General features: G+C 47.2%; 1 protein-coding gene across 4 annotated transcripts in view; it reads right to left on the bottom strand.

The window, feature by feature from the left end:
* MROH1 (maestro heat like repeat family member 1) overlaps positions 1 to 26,386 on the bottom strand; it is a 402,469-nt gene that overhangs the window by 278,005 nt on the left and 98,078 nt on the right. For 3 of the 4 annotated variants that reach the window (XM_088448594.1, XM_088448595.1, XM_088448597.1), the window contains 7 exons: positions 24,738 to 24,879; positions 23,804 to 23,856; positions 23,547 to 23,654; positions 17,812 to 17,931; positions 15,989 to 16,111; positions 3,569 to 3,715; positions 1,360 to 1,386 (listed from right to left, as the gene is read on the bottom strand). In XM_088448594.1, the coding sequence (XP_088304720.1) occupies positions 1,360 to 1,386; positions 3,569 to 3,715; positions 15,989 to 16,111; positions 17,812 to 17,931; positions 23,547 to 23,654; positions 23,804 to 23,856; positions 24,738 to 24,879 (720 nt within the window). The remainder of the gene's footprint in view (positions 1 to 1,359; positions 1,387 to 3,568; positions 3,716 to 15,988; positions 16,112 to 17,811; positions 17,932 to 23,546; positions 23,655 to 23,803; positions 23,857 to 24,737; positions 24,880 to 26,386) is intronic. The other variant, XM_088448596.1, reaches the window with a different exon arrangement.

Raw genomic sequence — 26,386 nt, forward strand, 5'->3', positions numbered from 1 at the left:
TCCCCATACTGTCCCCACAATCCCTACCTCCCCCTACTGTGCCCTCAACCCCTTCCTCCCCATACTGTCCTCACAATCCCTACCTCCCCCCTACTGTGCCCTCAACCCCCTCAACCCCATACTGTCCCCACAATCCCTACCTCCCCCTACTGTGCCCTCAACCCACTCCTCCACATACTGTCCCCACAATCCCTACCTCCCCCCTACTGTGCCCTCAACCCCCACCTCTCCATACTGTCCCCACAATCCCTACCTCCCCCTACTGTGCCCTCAACCCACTCCTCCCCATACTGTGCCCACAATCCCTACCTCCCCCTACTGTGCCCTCAACCCACTCCTCCCCATACTGTCCCCACAATCCCTACCTCCCCCTACTGTGCCCCCAAACCCCCTCCTCCCCATACTGTCCCCACAATCCCTACCTCCCCCTACTGTGCCCTCAACCCACTCCTCCCCATACTGTCCCCACAATCCCTACCTCCCCCTACTGTGCCCCCAAACCCCCTCCTCCCCATACTGTCCCCACAATCCCTACCTCCCCCTAGTGTGCCCACAACCCTTCCCTCCCCATACTGTCCCCACAATCCCTACCTCCCCCTACTAAACCCGCAACCCCCTCCTCCACATACTGTCCCCACAATCCCTACCTCCCCCTACTGTGCCCGCAACCCCCTCCTCCCCATACTGTCCCCACAATCCCTACCTCCCCCTACTAAACCCGCAACCCCCTCCTCCACATACTGTCCCCATAATCCCTACCTCCCCCTACTGTGCCCGCAACCCCCTCCTCCCCATACTGTCCCCACAATCCCTACCACCCCCTACTGCCCCCTTAACCCACTCCTCCCCATACTGTCCCCACAATCCCTACCTCCCCCCTACTGTGCCCTCAACCCACTCCTCCCCATACTGTCCCCACAATCCCTACCTCCCCCTACTGTGCCCGCAACCCCCTCCTCCCCATACTGTCCCCACAATCTCTACCTCCCCCTACTGTGCCCTCAACCCACTCCTCCCCATACTGTCCCCACAATCCCTACCTCCCCTTACTGTGCCCTCAACACACTCCTCCCCCAACTGTCCCCACATTCCTTACCTCCCCCTACTGTGCCCGCAACCCCCTCCTCCCCATACTGTCCCCACAATCCCTACCTCCCCCTACTGTGCCCTCAACCCACTCCTCCCCATACTGTCCCCACAATCCCTACCTCTCCCCTACTGTCACCTCAATCTCGTCCTCCCTGCTGTCCCCTCAAACCCCTTCCCCCCCGACTAGTCATAGAGCCCCCTCACTCAGTATAGGAAGCAGAGCGGAGACAGAGAGAAGAGACAGCAGTATAAATGCTCTGCACACTGTACCTTGGGCTCTACCTTTATCCCCAGAACCTGAGGGTTAAACCAAGAGAACAGGGGTTAGAGTCAGGGTCCGTACAGAACAAAGAATGGGAACATTCAGACTACAGAGTAAGCTGAATAAATGCTCTGCACAGTACCTTGTTTATGTACAGCAAATACAATACATGCTCTGTGCAGACCTTCATCTATGTACAGAGCATTGCGTGCTGCAAATATATTGCAATGCCTGTGCGGAGCCTCGTCTATGTATAAGAACACTGCATGCTGCAAAACTTATACTTGCTGTGCAGACCTTCATCTGTAACAGAGCACTGCGTGCCGCATATATAACACCTGCTCTGTGCAGACCTTCATCTGTAACAGAGCACTGCGTGCCGCATATATAACACCTGATCTGTGCAGACCTTCATCTGTAATAGAGCACTGCGTGCCGCATATATAACACCTGATCTGTGCAGACCTTCATCTGTAATAGAGCACTGCGTGCCGCATATATAACACCTGCTCTGTGCAGACCTTCATCTGTAACAGAGCACTGCGTGCCGCATATATAACACCTGATCTGTGCAGACCTTCATCTGTAATAGAGCACTGCGTGCCGCATATATAACACCTGCTCTGTGCAGACCTTCATCTGTAACAGAGCACTGCGTGCCGCATATATAACACCTGATCTGTGCAGACCTTCATCTGTAACAGAGCACTGCGTGCCGCATATATAACACCTGATCTGTGCAGACCTTCATCTGTAAGAGAGCACTGCGTGCCGCATATATAACACCTGATCTGTGCAGACCTTCATCTGTAACAGAGCACTGCGTGCCGCATATATAACACCTGCTCTGTGCAGACCTTCATCTGTAACAGAGCACTGCGTGCCGCATATATAACACCTGCTCTGTGCAGACCTTCATCTGTAACAGAGCACTGCGTGCCGCATATATAACACCTGATCTGTGCAGACCTTCATCTGTAATAGAGCACTGCGTGCCGCATATATAACACCTGCTCTGTGCAGACCTTCATCTGTAATAGAGCACTGCGTGCCGCATATATAACACCTGCTCTGTGCAGACCTTCATCTGTAATAGAGCACTGCGTGCCGCATATATAACACCTGCTCTGTGCAGATCTTCATCTGTAATAGAGCACTGCGTGCCGCATATATAACACCTGCTCTGTGCAGATCTTCATCTGTAATAGAGCACTGCGTGCCGCATATATAACACCTGATCTGTGCAGACCTTCATCTGTAATAGAGCACTGCGTGCCGCATATATAACACCTGATCTGTGCAGATCTTCATCTGTAATAGAGCACTGCGTGCCGCATATATAACACCTGATCTGTGCAGACCTTCATCTGTAACAGAGCACTGCGTGCCGCATATATAACACCTGCTCTGTGCAGACCTTCATCTGTAATAGAGCCCTGCGTGCCGCATATATAACACCTGATCTGTGCAGACCTTCATCTGTAATAGAGCACTGCGTGCCACATATATAACACCTGCTCTGTGCAGACCTTCATCTGTAATAGAGCACTGCGTGCCGCATATATAACACCTGCTCTGTAGTGCAAATACCTACTCTATGCGGATCTTCGTCTCTGTGCGGACTATTGTTTATAAACAGAGTGATGAACTGCAAACCAATCAGCTCCTGTTATTTTTCAAACACGGCCTGTAACATGACAGTTAGGAGCTGACTGGTTGGCAGTTTGGTAGCGCCTCATCTATGTACAGAGCACTGTGCACTGCAAATATAGTACATGCTCTGCGCAGAGCCTCATCTACGTACAGAGCACTGTGCGCTGCAAATATAACACACGCTCTGCGCAGAGCCTCATCTATGTACAGAGCTCTGTTCACTGCAAATGTAACACATGCTCTGCGCAGAGCCTCATCTATGTAGAGCAATGTGCACTGCAAGTATAACACATGTTCTGCGCAGAGCCTCATGTATGTACAGAGCACTGTGTACTGCAAATATAACATGTTCAGCGCAGAGCCTCATGTATGTACAGAGCACTGTGTACTGCAAATATAACATGTTCAGCGCAGAGCCTCATGTATGTACAGAGCACTGTGTACTGCAAATATAACATGTTCTGCGCAGAGCCTCATGTATGTACAGAGCAGTGTGTGCTGCTTATATAATATACAGGCTCTGAGTAATGACTGCGCATTATAACGCCAGCGCATTGGCCTCACCTTGGTGTTAAAATAAAGAAAGACGTTCCGCAAGATGTTGGATTCAATAAGCGGGAGCAGGAGTTCTGTGGGAGCGTAGACAGCCACGTAACCGTAACACAGGATGAGAGCGCTCTTAATCTTCTCCAAGTGTCCATCTGATCGGTCCTATAAGAGACGGAAAAGTCCTATGTCTGTAAGTGTCCATTATACACAGCGCCCACGTGTAATTAAACTAGCTGATAAATAATACCTCACATTACTACACATGGGCGCTAATAACGGGCGGCACTGCCGCATTGTGTATTTTCCTACCATAGAGTCACGTTCCAATACCTATAATACAATTTCCGACGTTCCATAAGGAATCCGGCTGCTGGGACATCTCCTGGCGGGATCCCCATTCATAGTTCCCCTATCTGAGCCACCGACATACGCTGACTGGTATGTCCCTCGGATCACTAAACCGGTTTGTGTGTGGCGACAATTACACAAAATATCCGTGATCCATAGCGGAGACCACATTTCAGATATTGTGTGTTTACAACAGAAGCATTGGTGATTAATTAGTGACACGCACACACACACACTATATGGTGATTAGTCAGTGACACACACACTATAAGGTGATTAGTCAGTGAGACACACACACACTATAAGGTGATTAGTCAGTGAGACACACACACTATAAGGTGATTAGTCAGTAAGACACACGCACACTATAAGGTGATTAGTCAGTGACACATACACACACTATAAGGTGATTAGTCAGTGAGACACACACACTATATGGTGATTAGTCAGTGACACACATACACTATAAGGTGATTAGTCAGTGACACACACACACTATAAGGTGATTAGTCAGTGACACACACACACTATAAGGAGATTAGTCAGTGAGACACACACACTATATGGTGATTAGTCAGTGACACACACACTATATGGTGATTAGTCAGTGACACACACACTATATGGCGATTAGTCAGTGAGACACACACACTATATGGTGATTAGTCAGTGACACACACACACACTATATGGCGATTAGTCAGTGACACACACTATAAGGTGATTAGTCAGTGACACACACTATATGGTGATTAGTCAGTGACACACACTATATGGTGATTAGTCAGTGACACACACACTATATGGTGATTAGTCAGTGACACACACACTATATGGCGATTAGTCAGTGAGACACACACACTATATGGTGATTAGTCAGTGAGACACATACACACTATATGGTGATTAGTCAGTGACACACACTATAAGGTGATTAGTCAGTGACACACACTATATGGTGATTAGTCAGTGACACACACACTATATGGTGATTAGTCAGAGACATACACTATATGGTGATTAGTCAGTGACACACACTATATGGTGATTAGTCAGTGACACACACTATAAGGTGATTAGTCAGTGACACACACTATATGGTGATTAGTCAGTGACACACACACTATATGGTGATTAGTCAGTGACACATACACACACTATAAGGTGATTAGTCAGTGACACACACTATATGGTGATTAGTCAGTGACACACACTATATGGTGATTAGTCAGTGACACACACTATATGGTGATTAGTCAGTGACACACACTATAAGGTGATTAGTCAGTGACACACACTATATGGTGATTAGTCAGTGACACACACACTATATGGTGATTAGTCAGTGACACATACACACACTATAAGGTGATTAGTCAGTGACACACACACACACTATAAGGTGATTAGTCAGTGACACACATACACTATATGGTGATTAGTCAGTGACACACACACACTATAAGGTGATTAGTCAGTGACACACATACACTATATGGTGATTAGTCAGTGACACACACACACTATAAGGTGATTAGTCAGTGACACACATACACTATATGGTGATTAGTCAGTGACACACACACACTATAAGGTGATTAGTCAGTGACACACACACTATAAGGTGATTAGTCAGTGAGACACACACACACTATAAGGTGATTAGTCAGTGACACACATACACTATATGGTGATTAGTCAGTGACACACATACACTATATGGTGATTAGTCAGTGACACACACACTATAAGGTGATTAGTCAGTGAGACACACACACACTATAAGGTGATTAGTCAGTGACACACACACACTATAAGGTGATTAGTCAGTGAGACACACGCACACTATAAGGTGATTAGTCAGTGAGACACACGCACACTATAAGGTGATTAGTCAGTGAGACACACACACTATATGGTGATTAGTCAGTGACACACATACACTATAAGGTGATTAGTCAGTGACACACACACACTATAAGGTGATTAGTCAGTGACACACACACACTATAAGGAGATTAGTCAGTGAGACACACACACTATATGGTGATTAGCCAGTGACACACACACTATATGGTGATTAGTCAGTGACACACACACTATATGGCGATTAGTCAGTGAGACACACACACTATATGGTGATTAGTCAGTGACACACACACTATATGGTGATTAGTCAGTGACACACACACACACTATATGGCGATTAGTCAGTGACACACACTATAAGGTGATTAGTCAGTGACACACACTATATGGTGATTAGTCAGTGACACACACACTATATGGTGATTAGTCAGTGACACACACACTATATGGCGATTAGTCAGTGAGACACACACACTATATGGTGATTAGTCAGTGAGACACATACACACTATATGGTGATTAGTCAGTGACACACACTATAAGGTGATTAGTCAGTGACACACACTATATGGTGATTAGTCAGTGACACACACACTATATGGTGATTAGTCAGAGACACACATACACTATATGGTGATTAGTCAGTGACACACACTATATGGTGATTAGTCAGTGACACACACTATAAGGTGATTAGTCAGTGACACACACTATATGGTGATTAGTCAGTGACACACACACTATATGGTGATTAGTCAGTGACACATACACACACTATAAGGTGATTAGTCAGTGACACACACTATATGGTGATTAGTCAGTGACACACACTATATGGTGATTAGTCAGTGACACACACTATATGGTGATTAGTCAGTGACACACACTATAAGGTGATTAGTCAGTGACACACACTATATGGTGATTAGTCAGTGACACACACACTATATGGTGATTAGTCAGTGACACATACACACACTATAAGGTGATTAGTCAGTGACACACACACACACTATAAGGTGATTAGTCAGTGACACACATACACTATATGGTGATTAGTCAGTGACACACACACACTATAAGGTGATTAGTCAGTGACACACATACACTATATGGTGATTAGTCAGTGACACACACACACTATAAGGTGATTAGTCAGTGACACACATACACTATATGGTGATTAGTCAGTGACACACACACACTATAAGGTGATTAGTCAGTGACACACACATATACACTATATGGTGATTAGTCAGTGACACACACACTATAAGGTGATTAGTCAGTGAGACACACACACTATATGGTGATTAATCAGTGCATTGATTTCCTCGGTTTAGCTGTGAAATGCAAAACAGCGCGTTTTCCCTGGCGACGCCTGGATTTTTTCTTTGCCTTTTGAAAAATCGCCAAATCGCAGAAATCTCAGTACTTGCCGCAAATCACAGGTTATTACATTTGGGCCATCATCTTCGCAATTGAGGCCAACTCAATGAACCCCAAAGTTCTATAGCAACCTATGTTTCTGCGCGTAAGAAACTGAAATATTATAATGAAAACACTTATTAGAGATTGCAGCCTATGAGGAATGAGCAGCGATAATTACGCAGAACCCCGTCCAGGACATAATGTATCTGCCCCATAAAGTTCATGCTTAAAAACCAGAATTGGTCACAAAAAGATCCATTCACAAAAGTTCAGTAAGTCGGTTTCTGGATTTACCTACATGAGATTATAGAATATTCCATTTATGGATGAACAGGACACATCGGCACGGAGTGGCCGGGAGAAAAGGCAGCGTGCGGCCGCCAGGACAATATCCAGTGTCACAACGGAGTCGCGGTCAGCAGGTGGGATATAGGGAAGGTAAGTGGGAATACGGGACAATGCCAATTAATAATCAGAGGAACGCTGCAGATGAGACAAGGCGGGTGAGAGCATTTATACTGCGACAAGGTGAAACATTAACTGTACTGTAAACATACATTAAAATTCCTGCAAAGATGATCCAACACCCCCGTATTCCAGTCTCTCCACAGAACCCTACCATTAAAAACATCTTTAAAATTCTTTCCATAGGAGAACACAATCCGTGATGAGCAGGAAGCTCTAATCCCTCAGAGAGGAAACGGCAGCCATTTTATACACCCCCTGAAATTCAACATCATAACAACAGCTCTGCTCTGCTTTGTCCATTACAGCGAGGTCTGAATATTGAATTAACATTCCCCATATACAGCGTCACTCACATGGCGGGAGGGAGCCATAGAGCCAGCGAACAACAAACGCCTCTCTGGCCAATGAGCAGATACGTTAGTGAGTCAGGAGCGAGTACCGAAACTAGACAGTCATAGTGCCATCGCCGGCTGGAAGGGGCTCCTCGCTGGAAGGGCAGCTGGTGTGGTCCCTCCACTAAGACGCCGAGTAAGAAGGGCAGCTGGTGTGGTCCCTCCACTAAGACAATCAGTAAGAAGGGCAGCTGGTGTGGTCCCTCCACTAAGACTATTAGTAAGAAGGGCAGCTGGTGTGGTCCCTCCACTAAGACGCTCAGTAAGAAGGGCAGCTGGTGTGGTCCCTCCAATAAGACTATCAGTAAGAAGGGCAGCTGGTGTGGTCCCTCCACTAAGACGCTCAGTAAGAAGGGCAGCTGGTGTGGTCCCTCCACTAAGACTATTAGTAAGAAGGGCAGCTGGTGTGGTCCCTCCACTAAGACTATTAGTAAGAAGGGCAGCTGGTGTGGTCCCTCCACTAAGACGCTCAGTAAGAAGGGCAGCTGGTGTGGTCCCTCCACTAAGACTATCAGTAAGAAGGGCAGCTGGTGTGGTCCCACCTCTAAGACGCTGAGTAAGAAGGGCAGCTGGTGTGGTCCCTCCACTAAGACGCTCAGTAAGAAGGGCAGCTGGTGTGGTCCCACCACTAAGACAATCAGTAAGAAGGGCAGCTGGTGTGGTCCCTCCACTAAGACGCTCAGTAAGAAGGGCAGCTGGTGTGGTCCCTCCACTAAGACTATTAGTAAGAAGGGCAGCTGGTGTGGTCCCTCCACTAAGACGCTCAGTAAGAAGGGCAGCTGGTGTGGTCCCTCCACTAAGACTATCAGTAAGAAGGGCAGCTGGTGTGGTCCCTCCACTAAGACGCTCAGTAAGAAGGGCAGCTGGTGTGGTCCCTCCACTAAGACTATTAGTAAGAAGGGCAGCTGGTGTGGTCCCTCCACTAAGATGCTCAGTAAGAAGGGCAGCTGGTGTGGTCCCTCCACTAAGACGCTCAGTAAGAAGGGCAGCTGGTGTGGTCCCTCCACTAAGACTATTAGTAAGAAGGGCAGCTGGTGTGGTCCCTCCACTAAGACTATTAGTAAGAAGGGCAGCTGGTGTGGTCCCTCCACTAAGACGCTCAGTAAGAAGGGCAGCTGGTGTGGTCCCTCCACTAAGACTATTAGTAAGAAGGGCAGCTGGTGTGGTCCCTCCACTAAGACGCTCAGTAAGAAGGGCAGCTGGTGTGGTCCCTCCACTAAGACTATCAGTAAGAAGGGCAGCTGGTGTGGTCCCTCCACTAAGACGCTCAGTAAGAAGGGCAGCTGGTGTGGTCCCTCCACTAAGACTATTAGTAAGAAGGGCAGCTGGTGTGGTCCCTCCACTAAGATGCTCAGTAAGAAGGGCAGCTGGTGTGGTCCCTCCACTAAGACGCTCAGTAAGAAGGGCAGCTGGTGTGGTCCCTCCACTAAGACTATTAGTAAGAAGGGCAGCTGGTGTGGTCCCTCCACTAAGACTATTAGTAAGAAGGGCAGCTGGTGTGGTCCCTCCACTAAGACGCTCAGTAAGAAGGGCAGCTGGTGTGGTCCCTCCACTAAGACTATCAGTAAGAAGGGCAGCTGGTGTGGTCCCACCTCTAAGACGCTGAGTAAGAAGGGCAGCTGGTGTGGTCCCTCCACTAAGACGCTCAGTAAGAAGGGCAGCTGGTGTGGTCCCACCACTAAGACAATCAGTAAGAAGGGCAGCTGGTGTGGTCCCTCCACTAAGACGATCAGTAAAAAGGGCAGCTGGTGTGGTCCCTCCACTAAGACGCCGAGTAAGAAGGGCAGCTGGTGTGGTCCCTCCAATAAGACTATTAGTAAGAAGGGCAGCTGGTGTGGTCCCACCACTAAGACGCTCAGTAAGAAGGGCAGCTGGTGTGGTCCCTCCACTAAGACTATTAGTAAGAAGGGCAGCTGGTGTGGTCCCTCCACTAAGACGCTCATTAAGAAGGGCAGCTGGTGTGGTCCCTCCACTAAGACGATCAGTAAGAAGGGAGCTGGTGTGGTCCCTCCACTAAGACGCTGAGTAAGAAGGGCAGCTGGTGTGGTCCCACCACTAAGACTATTAGTAAGAAGGGCAGCTGGTGTGGTCCCTCCACTAAGATGCTCAGTAAGAAGGGCAGCTGGTGTGGTCCCTCCACTAAGACGCTCAGTAAGAAGGGCAGCTGGTGTGGTCCCTCCACTAAGACTATTAGTAAGAAGGGCAGCTGGTGTGGTCCCTCCACTAAGACTATTAGTAAGAAGGGCAGCTGGTGTGGTCCCTCCACTAAGACGCTCAGTAAGAAGGGCAGCTGGTGTGGTCCCTCCACTAAGACTATCAGTAAGAAGGGCAGCTGGTGTGGTCCCACCTCTAAGACGCTGAGTAAGAAGGGCAGCTGGTGTGGTCCCTCCACTAAGACGCTCAGTAAGAAGGGCAGCTGGTGTGGTCCCACCACTAAGACAATCAGTAAGAAGGGCAGCTGGTGTGGTCCCTCCACTAAGACGCTCAGTAAGAAGGGCAGCTGGTGTGGTCCCTCCACTAAGACTATCAGTAAGAAGGGCAGCTGGTGTGGTCCCTCCACTAAGACGCTCAGTAAGAAGGGCAGCTGGTGTGGTCCCTCCACTAAGACTATTAGTAAGAAGGGCAGCTGGTGTGGTCCCTCCACTAAGACAATCAGTAAGAAGGGCAGCTGGTGTGGTCCCTCCACTAAGACTATCAGTAAGAAGGGCAGCTGGTGTGGTCCCTCCACTAAGACGATCAGTAAGAAGGGCAGCTGGTGTGATCCCTCCACTAAGACGCTCAGTAAGAAGGGCAGCTGGTGTGGTCCCTCCACTAAGACTATTAGTAAGAAGGGCAGCTGGTGTGGTCCCTCCACTAAGACGCTCAGTAAGAAGGGCAGCTGGTGTGGTCCCTCCACTAAGACGATCAGTAAGAAGGGCAGCTGGTGTGGTCCCTCCACTAAGACGCTGAGTAAGAAGGGCAGCTGGTGTGGTCCCACCACTAAGACTATTAGTAAGAAGGGCAGCTGGTGTGGTCCCTCCACTAAGATGCTCAGTAAGAAGGGCAGCTGGTGTGGTCCCTCCACTAAGACGCTCAGTAAGAAGGGCAGCTGGTGTGGTCCCTCCACTAAGACGATCAGTAAAAAGGGCAGCTGGTGTGGTCCCTCCACTAAGACGCCGAGTAAGAAGGGCAGCTGGTGTGGTCCCTCCAATAAGACTATTAGTAAGAAGGGCAGCTGGTGTGTTCCCACCACTAAGACGCTCAGTAAGAAGGGCAGCTGGTGTGGTCCCTCCACTAAGACTATTAGTAAGAAGGGCAGCTGGTGTGGTCCCTCCACTAAGACGCTCATTAAGAAGGGCAGCTGGTGTGGTCCCTCCACTAAGACGATCAGTAAGAAGGGAGCTGGTGTGGTCCCTCCACTAAGACGCTGAGTAAGAAGGGCAGCTGGTGTGGTCCCACCACTAAGACTATTAGTAAGAAGGGCAGCTGGTGTGGTCCCTCCACTAAGATGCTCAGTAAGAAGGGCAGCTGGTGTGGTCCCTCCACTAAGACGCTCAGTGAGAAGGGCAGCTGGTGTGGTCCCTCCACTAAGACGCCGAGTAAGAAGGGCAGCTGGTGTGGTCCCTCCAATAAGACTATTAGTAAGCAGGGCAGCTGGTGTGGTCCCACCACTAAGGCGCTCAGTAAGAAGGGCAGCTGGTGTGGTCCCTCCACTAAGACGCTGAGTAAGAAGGGCAGCTGGTGCGGTCCCACCACTAAGACACTCAGTAAGAAGGGCAGCTGGTGTGGTCCCTCCACTAAGACGCTGAGTAAGAAGGGCAGCTGGTGTGGTCCCACCACTAAGACGCTGAGTAAGAAGGGCAGCTGGTGTGGTCCCTCCACTAAGACGCCGAGTAAGAAGGGCAGCTGGTGTGGTCCCTCCAATAAGACTATTAGTAAGAAGGGCAGCTGGTCTGGTCCCTCCACTAAGACGCTCAGTAAGAAGGGCATAGCACCATTTTGCGAATCCTACACGGTATACGGCACTATGTTATTATTTAGCGTTGTGCGTTTTCTATGCAATAGAACACTGTTAAAAGTCCTTACAAAAACAATACGTACATTAATACACATATATCAGTAATGACAGACAAAGTCTTGTAGACATGTCTGTGACAAATAATTAAGAATACACAAAGATACTGTGAGTGTTTGCTCCGCATAAAGAAACATTATGTCTGTGACAATTGAAGTATAACAATTTTTTATATGCTCAGAAGAAGTGTTCTAAATGTGGATTTGGAAACAATGGTCAGACGTTTAGCTATCAATTGTAGGCCTTGTGTCCAATGCTGATGTGGTTAAGTAGAACTAACAGTTGTATTCTGGATAAACATGGGAGAGCCTTTTGTTAAAATTATCACTGTTAATTACATTGTCTGTCATTTTTTAGCTCAGACAGAAGTAATATTAATAGTAGCCAGTGACTGTTTGAAACTGTGTATGTATATCTATATATACATATATATATATATATATATATATATATATATATATATATATATATATATATATGTGTGTGTGTGTGTGTGTGTGTGTGTATATATACACTTAAATGATCGCATGTGTATACACAATACGTGCACACATATATACAGTTGCAATTATAAATAGAAGCACACAGCGCACCTTTTACGCTGCATGTAAACACACAACACATACTTACATATAACCATAAATATACACGCACTCATAAAAGGTTCCTGCACATTATGGTTTATATTAAAGTTATTAATTATGATGTAAAATGTATGTATTTGATATTAATGGTATACAACATGATAGACCTGGCATGTTTGGTACTAAACTGACACCCTGTTTATTTCCATATATCTGAACCTATCAGCGAGGGAGTCGCATCTTGCGTTCGATGGTTATGGAATAAAGGAAATGATTAGTTAGAATGTATTCTGTATGTAGTGTCTATTGATTAGTTAAAACACACACAAAGAGCCATTAGAGGGCTGAACTACCACTGTACAAACTGACCTATGACAGAAGAACCAAGAGGAAGAACCAATGGGATTATGCCAACTCGTTCCTATTGTATTGCCTGCTCTCTGTAAGGGTATATATGCAGGCGCTCTATATTCAGTAGTTAGTCATCATATTCTTTCTTTTGACGGAGGCTTCACCTTTGATGCCGGAAATCTGGATCCAGAGCGCCTGCGTAATGTATCGACTGTACCTTGTTTATGTATAATCTTTTGCGCGAATTGTATTTAGATCACAGTGTGTAACTAAATGATTTTCATTTGTATAATAACTTTTTGTGCTTTGGAACCACACAAAGTCTGGAAAGCAATTATTTCTTGTGCGACTCAAACGCTAAATAGCGACATTTAGGGTGTATAGACTATGAGATATTAATAGATGGGGGCTCGCAGTGTGGTCACGCTACCTAATTACACGGTAACACACGGTTATCGATCTCTCTCCAAAGGGTGGACGGCGCCATACGCAGGAAGGGACGCACTGTGGGCCTGATTCAGACCCAGACTGCCTGGTAATCTTCCTGGGATCTCCACCTGCGAGATTTGGCCGCTGGGCTCTACCCCCCCTACCAACCTGAGGATCCTTCATCTCTATCCCTAATCCTCCCCCTACCTCCTCTCCCTCTCTCACCTCTCCCTGCAACTCTATTCCCAGCGTGTCCCACTCCAAGTCCTGCACCCTCCTCCTCCACCTCCCTACCCTTCTTCCCCTTCCTTTCTCTTCCCTCCTCCTTCCTTTCTCTTCCCTCCTCCTTCCCTCCTCCCTGGCTCTCTTCCTGACCAACTTTCCTCCCTCTCCTTCTTGCTACTTTGGGCACCAGAACCCCAATCCTCCCCTTTCCTAGTTATCTCGCCCTCTTCCTCTACGTCCATAGAAAACACATTGAATCTGTTACTTAAGATTATTCCTGAATCCTCTCCCTTCTTTTGTTTATTCCCTTTTTTCTTTACTTCCAGGAAAGCACCCCCATCCCCACTAGTCCCCTGTCCTCCTAAATTCCACATTACCATTTTACCCTCCTGTACTTCCACTACCCCCCCCCCCCTTCCTTTCTTCTTGGCACCCTCCTCTCTACCAACAAACTGATCCGCCTCCGGGCATCTACCATACAGATGCCCTTCTCTTCCACACAGATTGCATCTTACCATATTGCACATTCAAGTGTGACCTGTCTGACCACATAACGTACATTTGCTTACCTCACAGTCCCCACTTAGGTGACGTGTGTCCCCACACCTGTAGCATGTCTTTGGTTGACCTTGACAATACACCTGGATCCTATCCCTACCAATGTAGGTCACGGATGGAATAAGGTTTGTACCAAAAGCAGTACTTAACCTCGCCTGTGCTGCATATGCTCCTCTCCACTACCCACACCCTCACACCTACACTACCCACACTGGTACACCCTCACACCTACACTACCCACACTGGTACACCCGAACACCTACACTACCCACACTGTTACACCCTCACACCTACACTACCCACACTGGTACACCCTCACACCTACACTACCCACACTGGTACACCTACACTACCCACACTGGTACACCTACACTACCCACACTGGTACACCCTCACACCTACACTACCCACACTGGTACACCTACACTACCCACACTGGTACATACACCCGAACACCTACACTACCCACACTGGTACACCCTCACACCTACACTACCCACACTGGTACACCTACACTACCCACACTGGTACACCATCACACCTACACTGGTACACCCTCACACCTACACTACCCACACTGGTACACCCGAACACCTACACTACCCACACTGGTACACCCGAACACCTACACTACCCACACTGGTACACCCGAACACCTACACTACCCACACTGGTACACCCGAACACCTACACTACCCACACTGGTACACCCTCACACCTACACTACCCACACTGGTACACCCTCACACCTACACTACCCACACTGGTACACCATCACACCTACACTACCCACACTGGTACACCATCACACCTACACTACCCACACTGGTACACCCGAACACCTACACTACCCACACTGGTACACCCTCACACCTACACTACCCACACTGGTACACCCTCACACCTACACTACCCACACTGGTACACCATCACACCTACACTACCCACATTGGTACCCCATCACACCTACACTACCCACACTGGTACTAGTCTTCATTCTAGCACCCTGCACCTGTCACAAGGGAATCGGTATGAAATTCGGCGGGCCGCATGGCCGGCGGTTCGATTCCCGGCAGCGCCGGCTGACAACAGCAAAGTTCCCAGCAGCGGAAGCCCGACAGTGCTGGAAATCCCGATCGAGGATAGGTAATTACTAACTAACCTAACCCCCAGACCCTAACCCTCCTTAGGAGTGCCTAACCTCCCCCACAAGTGCCTAACCCTAATCCCCCCCTCTAAGTGTCTAACCCTAACCCCCCCTTCCCCACTGCCTAAACCTAAGTCCCCCCCGGGGGTGCCTAACCCTAACCCTCCCTCCCCCAATCCTAACCCTAACCCTCCCGGTGGATGCCTAACCCTAAGTCCCCCCCGGGTGCCCTAAACCTAACCCTCCACCCCTGCGGCTGTCCGCTCGCGGCGCCCGGCGTCCCTTCGATCAGGTTGCCGGGCGCCGGTCTCCCGGCATCGGGGAAATGTCAGGCGTCTACATCTAGACGCCCGGCATTTCATCCCTCGCCGGGATATGACAGTCGGGAAGCCGGCTGCCGGTATTAAGGCAGCCGGCTTCCCGATTGTATACCGTCACAAGCAACCCATGCAGTTCCTCTTCCCTGCCTGGGGTGTCGCTCTCTGTTCTGGTGCTTCTAGCAGTGAGCAGCCAATCCGCAGGCTTATTCCTCAGAATGCCTCACTAATCACCAGTGAACGGTCCCTGGAGGTGTAGTACCTTGAATAGGTTCAGAATGCCCATGTTTTTCTTCATGATGTCCGACTTCAGGAACTCTGACATTTTATCCAGCGTGTCATCAAGGTGACGAGCGGAACAGATGCCAAACGCAGCGGCCAGACCCTGAGAAGAGAAAGCCGGCATAAACAGCCAGAGACACTATTATACACACCAGTGCGGCCTCGTCCTATCTCTGACCTGCGTCCCCCGTACCCCGAGTACAGGATATACAATTACTACATAACCCCTGCGTCCCCCGTACCCCGAGTACAGGATATACAATTACTACATAACCCCTTCATCCCCCGTAACCAGAGCACAGGATATACAATTACTACATAACCCCTGCATCCCCCGTACCCCGAGTACAGGATATACAATTACTACATAACCCCTGCGTCCCCCGTACCCCGAGTACAGGATATACAATTACTACATAACCCCTTCATCCCCCGTAACCAGAGCACAGGATATACAATTACTACATAACCCCTGCGTCCCCCGTACCCAGAGTACAGGATATACAATTACTACATAACCCCTGCATCCCCCGTACCCCGAGTACAGGATATACAATTACTACATAACCCCTGCGTCACCCGTACCCCGAGTACAGGATATACAATTACTACATAACCCCTGCGTCCCCCGTAACCAGAGCACAGGAAATACAATTACTACATAACCCCTGCATCCCCCGTACCCAGAGCACAGGATATACAATTACTACATAACCCCTGCATCCCCCGTACCCCGAGTACAGGAAATACAATTACTACATAACCCCTGCGTCCCCCGTACCCAGAGTACAGGATATACAATTACTACATAACCCCCAGAGGTCAGGGGTAGATGTGAGGTGACCATTACACAGAGGTCAGGAGTAGATGTGAAGTGACCACTATACAGAGGTCAGGGGTAGATCAGAGGTGACCATTACACAGAGGTCAGGGGTAGATCAGAGGTGACCATTACACAGAGGTCAGGGGTAGATGTGAGGTGACCATTACACAGAGGTCGGTCAGGGGTAGATCAGAGGTGACCATTACACAGAGGTCGGTCAGGGGTAGTTCCGAGGTGACCATTACACAGAGGTCGGTCAGGGGTAGATCAGAGGTGACCATTACACAGAGGTCAGGGGTAGTTTCGAGGTCACCATTACACAGAGGTCGGTCACGGGTAGATGGGAGGTGACCATTACACAGAGGTCAGGGGTAAATGTGAGGGGACCATTACACAGAGGTCAGGGGTAGATCAGAGGTGACCATTACACAGAGGTCAGGGGTAGATGTGAGGTGACCATTACACAGAGGTCAGGGGTAGATGTGAGGTGACCATTACACAGAGGTCAGGGGTAGATGTGAGGTGACCATTACACAGAGGTCAGGGGTTGATGTGAGGGGACCATTACACAGAGGACAGGGGTAGATGTGAGGTGACCATTACACAGAGGTCAGGGGTAGATGTGAGGGGACCATTACACAGAGGTCAGGGGTAGATGTGAGGGGACCATTACACAGAGGTCAGGGGTAGATCAGAGGTGACCATTACACAGAGGTAAGGGGTAGATGTGAGGGGACCATTACACAGAGGTCAGGGGTAGATGTGAGGGGACCATTACACAGAGGTCAGGGGTAGATCAGAGGTGACCATTACACAGAGGTCAGGGGTAGATCAGAGGTGACCATTACACAGAGGTCAGGGGTAGATCAGAGGTGACCATTACACAGTGGTTAGAGGCCGTATAACACTACAGGAGTTACTGGAGGATAATCAGGACACGTCCACAGGGCAGAGACGGGTATTCTGTACCCATATATTACCTCTCGCTCGGCTTCCTCCTGGTACCGGACATATGCCAGCAGCTCCTGGAGTTCTCTCCTCACCACCTCCCGGTTGGAGCAGGCACCCAGAGTGCTCCCAATGCATTTGTAGAGGAAATTCTAGGAATGATCCATGAAAGACAACGATATAAGTAAAACTGCGCCTGTGTGCAACTATAATAAACGTGTAACGCTAATTCATCAGACATAAGAACATCAAATAAATGTTAACAATCCACAATAAGAAATGTTATAAAGCGCCTCAGCCTTTCTACAATTGTGTCATCCATTACAAGTACAACGTCGCCCTCTTCTGGGTACAGGGATTATTATAGAAGATTACTGATGGATTTTCTCACAGAGCAGCCTGTAAAAGAGCGGGAGCAAGGTCACAGAGTCCGGGAGCGGGAGCAAGGTCACAGAGTCCGGGAGCGGGAGCAAGGTCACAGAGTCCGGGAGCGGGAGCAAGGTCACAGAGTCCGGGAGCGGGAGCAAGCTTACAGAGTCCGGGAGCGGGAGCAAGGTCACAGAGTCCGGGAGCGGGAGCAAGGTCACAGAGTCCGGGAGCGGGAGCAAGGTCACAGAGTCCGGGAGCGGGAGCAAGGTCACAGAGCCCGGGAGCGGGAGCAAGGTCACAGAGCAGCCGGGAGTGGGAGGAAGGTCACAGAGCAGCCGGGAGTGGGAGGAAGGTCACAGAGCAGCCGGGAGCGAGAGCAAGGTCACAGAGTTCTAACCAGGATAGGCGTAGCTTCAGATGTTACTATGGTATACTGAGGTAACATTACAGCATTACATAAGTGTCAGATGTTACTATGGTATACTGAGGTGGCATTACAGCATTACATAAGTGTCAGATGTTACTATGGTATACTGAGGTAACATTACAGCATTACATAAGGGTCAGATGTTACTATGGTATACTGAGGTAACATTACAGCATTACATAAGTGTCAGATGTTACTATGGTATACTGAGGTAACATTACATCAGTGTCAGATGTTACTATGGTATACTGAGGTAACATTACAGCATTACATAAGTGTCAGATGTTACTATGGTATACTGAGGTAACATTACAGCATTACATAAGTGTCAGAGGTTACTATGGTATACTGAGGTAACATTACATAAGTGTCAGATGTTACTATGGTATACTGAGGTAACATTACAGCATTACATAAGGGTCAGATGTTACTATGGTATACTGAGGTAACATTACAGCATTACATAAGTGTCAGAGGTTACTATGGTATACTGAGGTAACATTACATAAGTGTCAGATGTTACTATGGTATACTGAGGTGATATTACAGCATTACATAAGTGTCAGATGTTACTATGGTATACTGAGGTAACATTACAGCATTACATAAGTGTCAGATGTTACTATGGTATACTGAGGTAACATTACATAAGTGTCAGATGTTACTATGGTATACTGAGGTAACATTACAGCATGACATAAGTGTCAGATGTTACTATGGTATACTGAGGTAACATTACAGCATTACATAAGTGTCAGATGTTACTATGGTATACTGAGGTAACATTACAGCATTACATAAGTGTCAGATGTTACTATGGTATACTGAGGTAACATTACAGCATTACATAAGTGTCAGATGTTACTATGGTATACTGAGGTAACATTACATAAGTGTCAGATGTTACTATGGTATGCTGAGGTAACATTACAGCATTACATAAGTGTCAGATGTTACTATGGTATACTGAGGTAACATTACAGCATTACATAAGTGTCAGATGTTACTATGGTATACTGAGGTAACATTACAGCATTACATAAGTGTCAGATGTTACCATGGTATACTGAGGTAACATTACAGCATTACATAAGTGTCAGATGTTACTATGGTATACTGAGGTGACATTACAGCATTACATAAGTGTCAGATGTTACTATGGTATACTGAGGTAACATTACAGCATTACATAAGTGTCAGATGTTACTATGGTATACTGAGGTAACATTACAAGCATTACATAAGTGTCAGATGTTACTATGGTATACTGAGGTAACATTACAGCATTACATAAGTGTCAGATGTTACTATGGTATACTGAGGTAACATTACAGCATTACATAAGTGTCAGATGTTACTATGGTATACTGAGGTAACATTACAGCATTACATAAGTGTCAGATGTTACTATGGTATACTGAGGTAACATTACAGCATTACATAAGTGTCAGATGTTACTATGGTATACTGAGGTAACATTACAGCATTACATAAGTGTCAGATGTTACTATGGTATACTGAGGTAACATTACAGCATTACATAAGTGTCAGATGTTACTATGGTATACTGAGGTAACATTACAGCATTACATAAGTGTCAGATGTTACTATGGTATACTGAGGTAACATTACATAAGTGTCAGATGTTACTATGGTATGCTGAGGTAACATTACAGCATTACATAAGTGTCAGATGTTACTATGGTATACTGAGGTAACATTACAGCATTACATAAGTGTCAGATGTTACTATGGTATACTGAGGTAACATTACAGCATTACATAAGGGTCAGATGTTACTATGGTGTACTGAAGTAACATTACAGCATTACATAAGTTTCAAAGGCTTTTATTGACAATTAAATTAAGTTTATGCAAAGAGTGAATATTTGCAGTATTGACCCTTCTTTTTCAAGACCTCTGCAATTCGCCCTGACATGCTGTCAATCAACTTCTGGGCCACATACTGACTGATGGCCGCCCATTCTTGCCTAATCAATGCATGGAGTTTATCAGAATTTGTGGGTTTTTGTTTGTCCACCCGCCTCTTGATGATTGACCACAAGTTCTCGATAGGATTAAGGTCTGGAGAGTTTCCTAGCCATGGACCCAAAATTTCGATTTATTTTTTTTGCTCGACGAGCCACTTTGTTATCACTTTTGCCTTATGGCAAGTTGCTCCATCATGCTGGAAAAGGCATTGTTCCTCACCAAACTGTTCTTGGATGGTTGGGAGAAGTTGCTCTTGGAGGATGTTTTGGTACCGTTATTCATGGCTGTGTTCTTAGGCAGAATTGTGAGTGATCCCACTCCCTAGGCTACGCCTATCCTGGGTAATCCTCCTACCACTAGGCTACATCTATCCTGGGTAATCCTCATAGCACTAGGCTACATCTATCCTGGGTAATCCTCCTAGTACTAGGCTACATCTATCATGGGTAATCCTCCTAGCACTAGGCTACGCCTATCCTGGGTAATCCTCCTACCACTAGGCTACATCTATCCTGGGTAATCTTCCTACCACTAGGCTACATCTATCCTGGGTAATCCTCCTAGTACTAGGCTACATCTATCATGGGTAATCCTCCTAGCACTAGGCTACATCTATCCTGGGTAATCCTCCTAGTACTAGGCTACATCTATCCTGGGTAATCCTCCTAGCACTAGGCTACATCTATCCTGGGTAATCCTCCTAGCACTAGGCTACATCTATCCTGGGTAATCCTCCTAGCACTAGGCTACATCTATCCTGGGTAATCCTCCTATTACTAGGCTACATCTATCCTGGGTAATCCTCCTAGCACTAGGCTACATCTATCCTGGGTAATCCTACCTACCACTAGGCTACATCTATCCTGGGTAATCCTCCTAGTACTAGGCTACATCTATCCTGGGTAATCCTCCTAGCACTAGGCTACATCTATTCTGGGTAATCCTACCTACCACTAGGCTACATCTATCCTGGGTAATCCTCCTAGCACTAGGCTACATCTATCCTGGGTAATCCTCCTAGCACTAGGCTACATCTATCCTGGGTAATCCTCCTAGCACTAGGCTACATCTATCCTGGGTAATCCTCCTAGCACTAGCCTACGCCTATTCTGGGTAATCCTCCTAGCACTAGGCTACACCTATCCTGGGTAATCATTCAACCACTAGGCTATGCCTATCCTGGGTAATCCTCCAACCACTAGGCTACGCCTATCCTGGGTGATCCTCCTACCATTAGGCTACATCTATCCTGGGTAATCCTACCATTAGGCAACGCCTATCCTGGGTGATCCTCCTACCACTAGGCTATGTATATCCTGGGTAATCGTCCTACCACTAGGCTATGTCTATCCTGGGTAATCCTCCTACCACTAGGCTACGTCTTTCCTGGGTAATCCTCCTACCACTAGGCTACGTCTGTCCTGGGTAATCCTCCTACCCCAAGGTTATGCCTATCCTGGGTAATCCTCCTACCACTAGTCTACGACAACAGCCATGGCCAAAAGTTTTGACAATGACACAAGTATTGGTTTTCACAAAGTTTGCTGCTTCAGTGTGTTTATACCTTTTTGTCAGATGTTACTATGGTATACTGAGGTAACATTACAGCATTACATAAGGGTCAGATGTTACTATGGTGTACTGAAGTAACATTACAGCATTACATAAGTTTCAAAGGCTTTTATTGACAATTAAATTAAGTTTATGCAAAGAGTGAATATTTGCAGTGTTGACCCTTCTTTTTTAAGACCTCTGCAATTCACCCTGACATGCTGTCACTCAACTTCTGGGCCACATACTGACTGATGGCCGCCCATTCTTGCCTAATCAATGCTTGGAGTTTATCAGAATTTGTGGGTTTTTGTTTGTCCACCCGCCTCATGAGGATTGACCACAAGTTCTCAATGGGATTAAGGTCTGGGGTGTTTCCTGGCCATGGACCCAAAATTTCGATGTTTTGTTCCCCGAGCCACTTTGTTATCACTTCTGCCTTATGACAAGGTGCTCCATCATGCTGGAAAAGGCATTGTTCCTCACCAAACTGTTCTTGGATGGTTGGGAGAAGTTGCTCTTGGAGGATGTTTTGGTACCGTTCTTTATTCATGGCTGTGTTCTTAGGCAGAATTGTGAGTGATCCCACTCCCTTGGCTACGCCAATCCTGGGTAATCCTCCTAGCACTAGGCTACATCTATCCTAGGTAATCCTCCTACCACTAGGCTACATCTATCCTGGGTAATCCTCCTAGCACTAGGCTACGCCTATCCTGGGTAATCCTCCTAGCACTAGGCTACATCTATCCTGGGTAATCCTCCTAGTACTAGGCTACATCGATCCTGGGTAATCCTCCTAGCACTAGGCTACATCTATCCTGGGTAATCCTCCTAGCACTAGGCTACATCTATCCTGGGTAATCCTCCTAACACTAGGCTACATCTATCCTGGGTAATCCTCCTACCACTAGGCTATGTATATCCTGGGTGATCCTCCTACCACTAGGCTATGTATATCCTGGGTAAACCTCTTACCACTAGGCTATGTAAATCATGGGTAATCCTCCTACCACTAGGCTACGGCTATCCTGGGTAATCCTCCTACCACTAGGCTACGTCTATCCTGGGTAATCCTCCCACCACAAGGCTACGTCTATCCTGGGTAATCCTCCCAATACAAGGCTACGTCTATCCTGGGTAATCCTGCCAAAACTAGGCTACGCCTATCCTGGGTAATCCTGCTACAGACACAAAGACATTTAATATGACATATTTATATATCCACGAGGACACCTGTATGTGGTTGGGAAAAAGGTTACTGAGCAACACACTTTATTTCACCTGCTCTAAATGCACTGAGACGCCCACAATTGGCGTTAGCAGTGCACACTGACCATCTTAGTAGTACATACTTATCAGTCACAGGTTACCCCATGAGACATCATGGAGATTACAGAGGACGCTGAGCAAGATCTGCCCGTCACTCACCTTCTCCCCCGGGGAAGTGTTATAGAAGCTGAGCTGTTGTCTCATCTCCTGTGAAAGTTGACACATCCACTCATCGTCAGACACAGCCTGCAGGGAGTCCACCAGGAGCTGGACAGGAGATAACAAGGAGAAGAGAAAGCAATGTCCCAATAACACAGAGCCATGGCGGGGTGTATGTGGGGTCTATACAGAAGAACGAGTGGGATGACAGCACCATACAGCGCCCTGGGGTTCTAGGCCTGGATCATCAGTAATACCTTCAGTAATTTGTCCTCCCAGTCTCTCGGCTTTAGCGTCTTCTCATCGGACTCTAGAAGGCAGAATATGATTAATGATTTGAGTAAGCTTGCACGGCTCATTCTTCTAATCTCACAGTCGGACTGATGTAAAACCAGCAAGATCCAAAACGTAATCAGGTGTATGGATTCCTAATACTGACAGGGTTCATGGACAGCGCCAGATAAACCAATGAGACATCTCAATTAGATTGTCTCACACGGCCCCATCTAGTCCTGTGTCTGGTTATCAGGAATATAGGGCAGATTTGTGGAATAAGCCGAGAGCCCGGCACATTCTTATCTGATAACTTACTCCTGCAAAGATCCTTCTGCCCACCATAGAAAATGTCACTTTATTCTCTAATAATCACCATAAACTGCCAGGAGCATTACTACAGATGTCAGCGGAGACCAAGCTGTGCGCAGTGGGAAAGGCGGCTAATGACCAGCACAAAGCACAGGGCGGGGTGGTCATGGCGCCGTCACTGCACGGAATACAGGCTCTGCGTAGGGCAGATGCAGCTATAGGATGGGCACAAAACCCAAATAATATACACGTGTCTGATTTATTCATTATACTATAGATGACATCTATATGATATATAGTATATACGCAGTGCCCATCTACGCCCAGAAGAGAATACCATATAATTGTCACTAGTTACATTAAAGAACACAAAATAAGTAACAATTCATTGTCTATCTAATCCAGGGACATGTTCTACACAATTGCGTATCCATGAATAAGTCCCTATAGTGAGCTGGATGAATGCGCCACATTCTAGCTTTTAAAGGACATCACGCTGGGAGGGAATTCAGATCATCAGACACTAAGCGGCCATCTGTGGTTACCCGCTCGGCGCTGTCTGTGTGTAGAAAGAGAGGGGATCCAGGTTGTAGGCAACTATCCTACCTTCCAAGCACTGCAGCAGTTTGGGGACCTCCTGGTCCCAGCATTGTCCAATAGTTGGGTGAATATTAAGCTGCATTGCAGACAGGAGACGCAGAGCTGCAGAGTTTCTTCCATCACTGGGTTCCAAGGACATAGACACCACCTAAGGAACCGGCAGAATTATAAACACCCACAAGCTACAGGACAGATCCCTACATCAAGGACAACAACCAAAACTAAACCTAACTAGGCAGTGGTATCTCTACCTCACTCTCCTCTCCGGGGATCTGACCTCAGACCTGGACACATTACTCTAGGTGAGGACTAGGAAGTGGTATCTCTACCTCCTCCCCGGGGATCTGACTTCAGGCCTGGACACATTACTCTAGGTGAGTTCTAGGAAGTGGTATCTCTACCTCACTCTCCTCCCCGGGGATCTGACCTCAGACCTGGACACATTACTCTAGGTGAGGACTAGGAAGTGGTATCTCTACCTCCTCCCCGGGGATCTGACTTCAGGCCTGGACACATTACTCTAGGTGAGTTCTAGGAAGTGGTATCTCTACCTCACTCTCCTCCCCGGGGATCTGACCTCAGACCTGGACACATTACTCTAGGTGAGTTCTAGGAAGTGGTATCTCTACCTCACTCTCCTCCCCGGGGATCTGACCTCAGACCTGGACACATTACACTAGGTGGTATATTTACTAAAGGTCGATTCTAAATTATTTTGATCAGTTTAAAACTGATAAAAATCGACATCAATGTTGTGTTTCCGGGGCTAAATTACACATTTGCGAACAGACAATTTTTTTTTTAGCATTAGTAAATGTGTGATTCAGCCTCAGAAACACAACATCGATGTCGAGATTTATCAGTTTTAAATTAATAAAAATAGATCACAATCGACCTTTAGTAAATATACTCCTAGGTGAGAACTAGGAAGCGGTATCTCAGCCTCTCCAATATTTTAAATATGACTAGTAAAATAGGCCTCTGCCCCATGGCGCACACTCCCTCCCCCTCTCACACAAGATGAGAGTGAAATTAATTTCCATCATCAGAGTTAGGGGGGAATTCAACCAGCTGTGGTATTGTTCCACGCCTAATTGAACCCCTGGGGGCTTATCAATTACGCCCGAAGCGCTGCCGCCGGCAGACCTTACTAGGGATTTTTTTTTTTTTTTTACAGGTTCTGAGAACCAATCCCGGATTATGACCCTGTTATCGGAAAGCCGGCAGCTAAAATACATAGGTCTGTGACCCTATCAGGGATCCTGTGTGTATTCGCCCGAAAACGGGTAATTTTTCAGGCGGATAAAATTGGCTTTACATGAAGTGCCCGAAGGTAAAAAAAATGCGGTGACTTCTGTTTTATTCACCTGAAAAATTATCGGGGTTATCTGAGTTTCCCACTTGAGGTGAAGACAGCCGGTAGCAGAGACATGGTAGGGGTGTAGCCACTGACTAAGTGCAGCTTCATTCTGCTATGTAACTCATGAATAAAGAACTGAATGTGGACATGTTACAGAGGAGATAAGAGATGCGGTGCCATCTATGGTAATGTATGGAAGCATCTCAGGAGAGACTGCAGTGACAGACCTCCGCGCTCTTATGGAGAACATGGAGATGACTGTACAGGAGGACAGGAGAACGCTGTAACGTGGCGC

This window comes from Taudactylus pleione, unplaced genomic scaffold (assembly GCF_031769625.1).
Source record: "Taudactylus pleione unplaced genomic scaffold, aTauple2 ptg000460l, whole genome shotgun sequence".
NCBI classification, from domain to species: domain Eukaryota; kingdom Metazoa; phylum Chordata; class Amphibia; order Anura; family Myobatrachidae; genus Taudactylus; species Taudactylus pleione.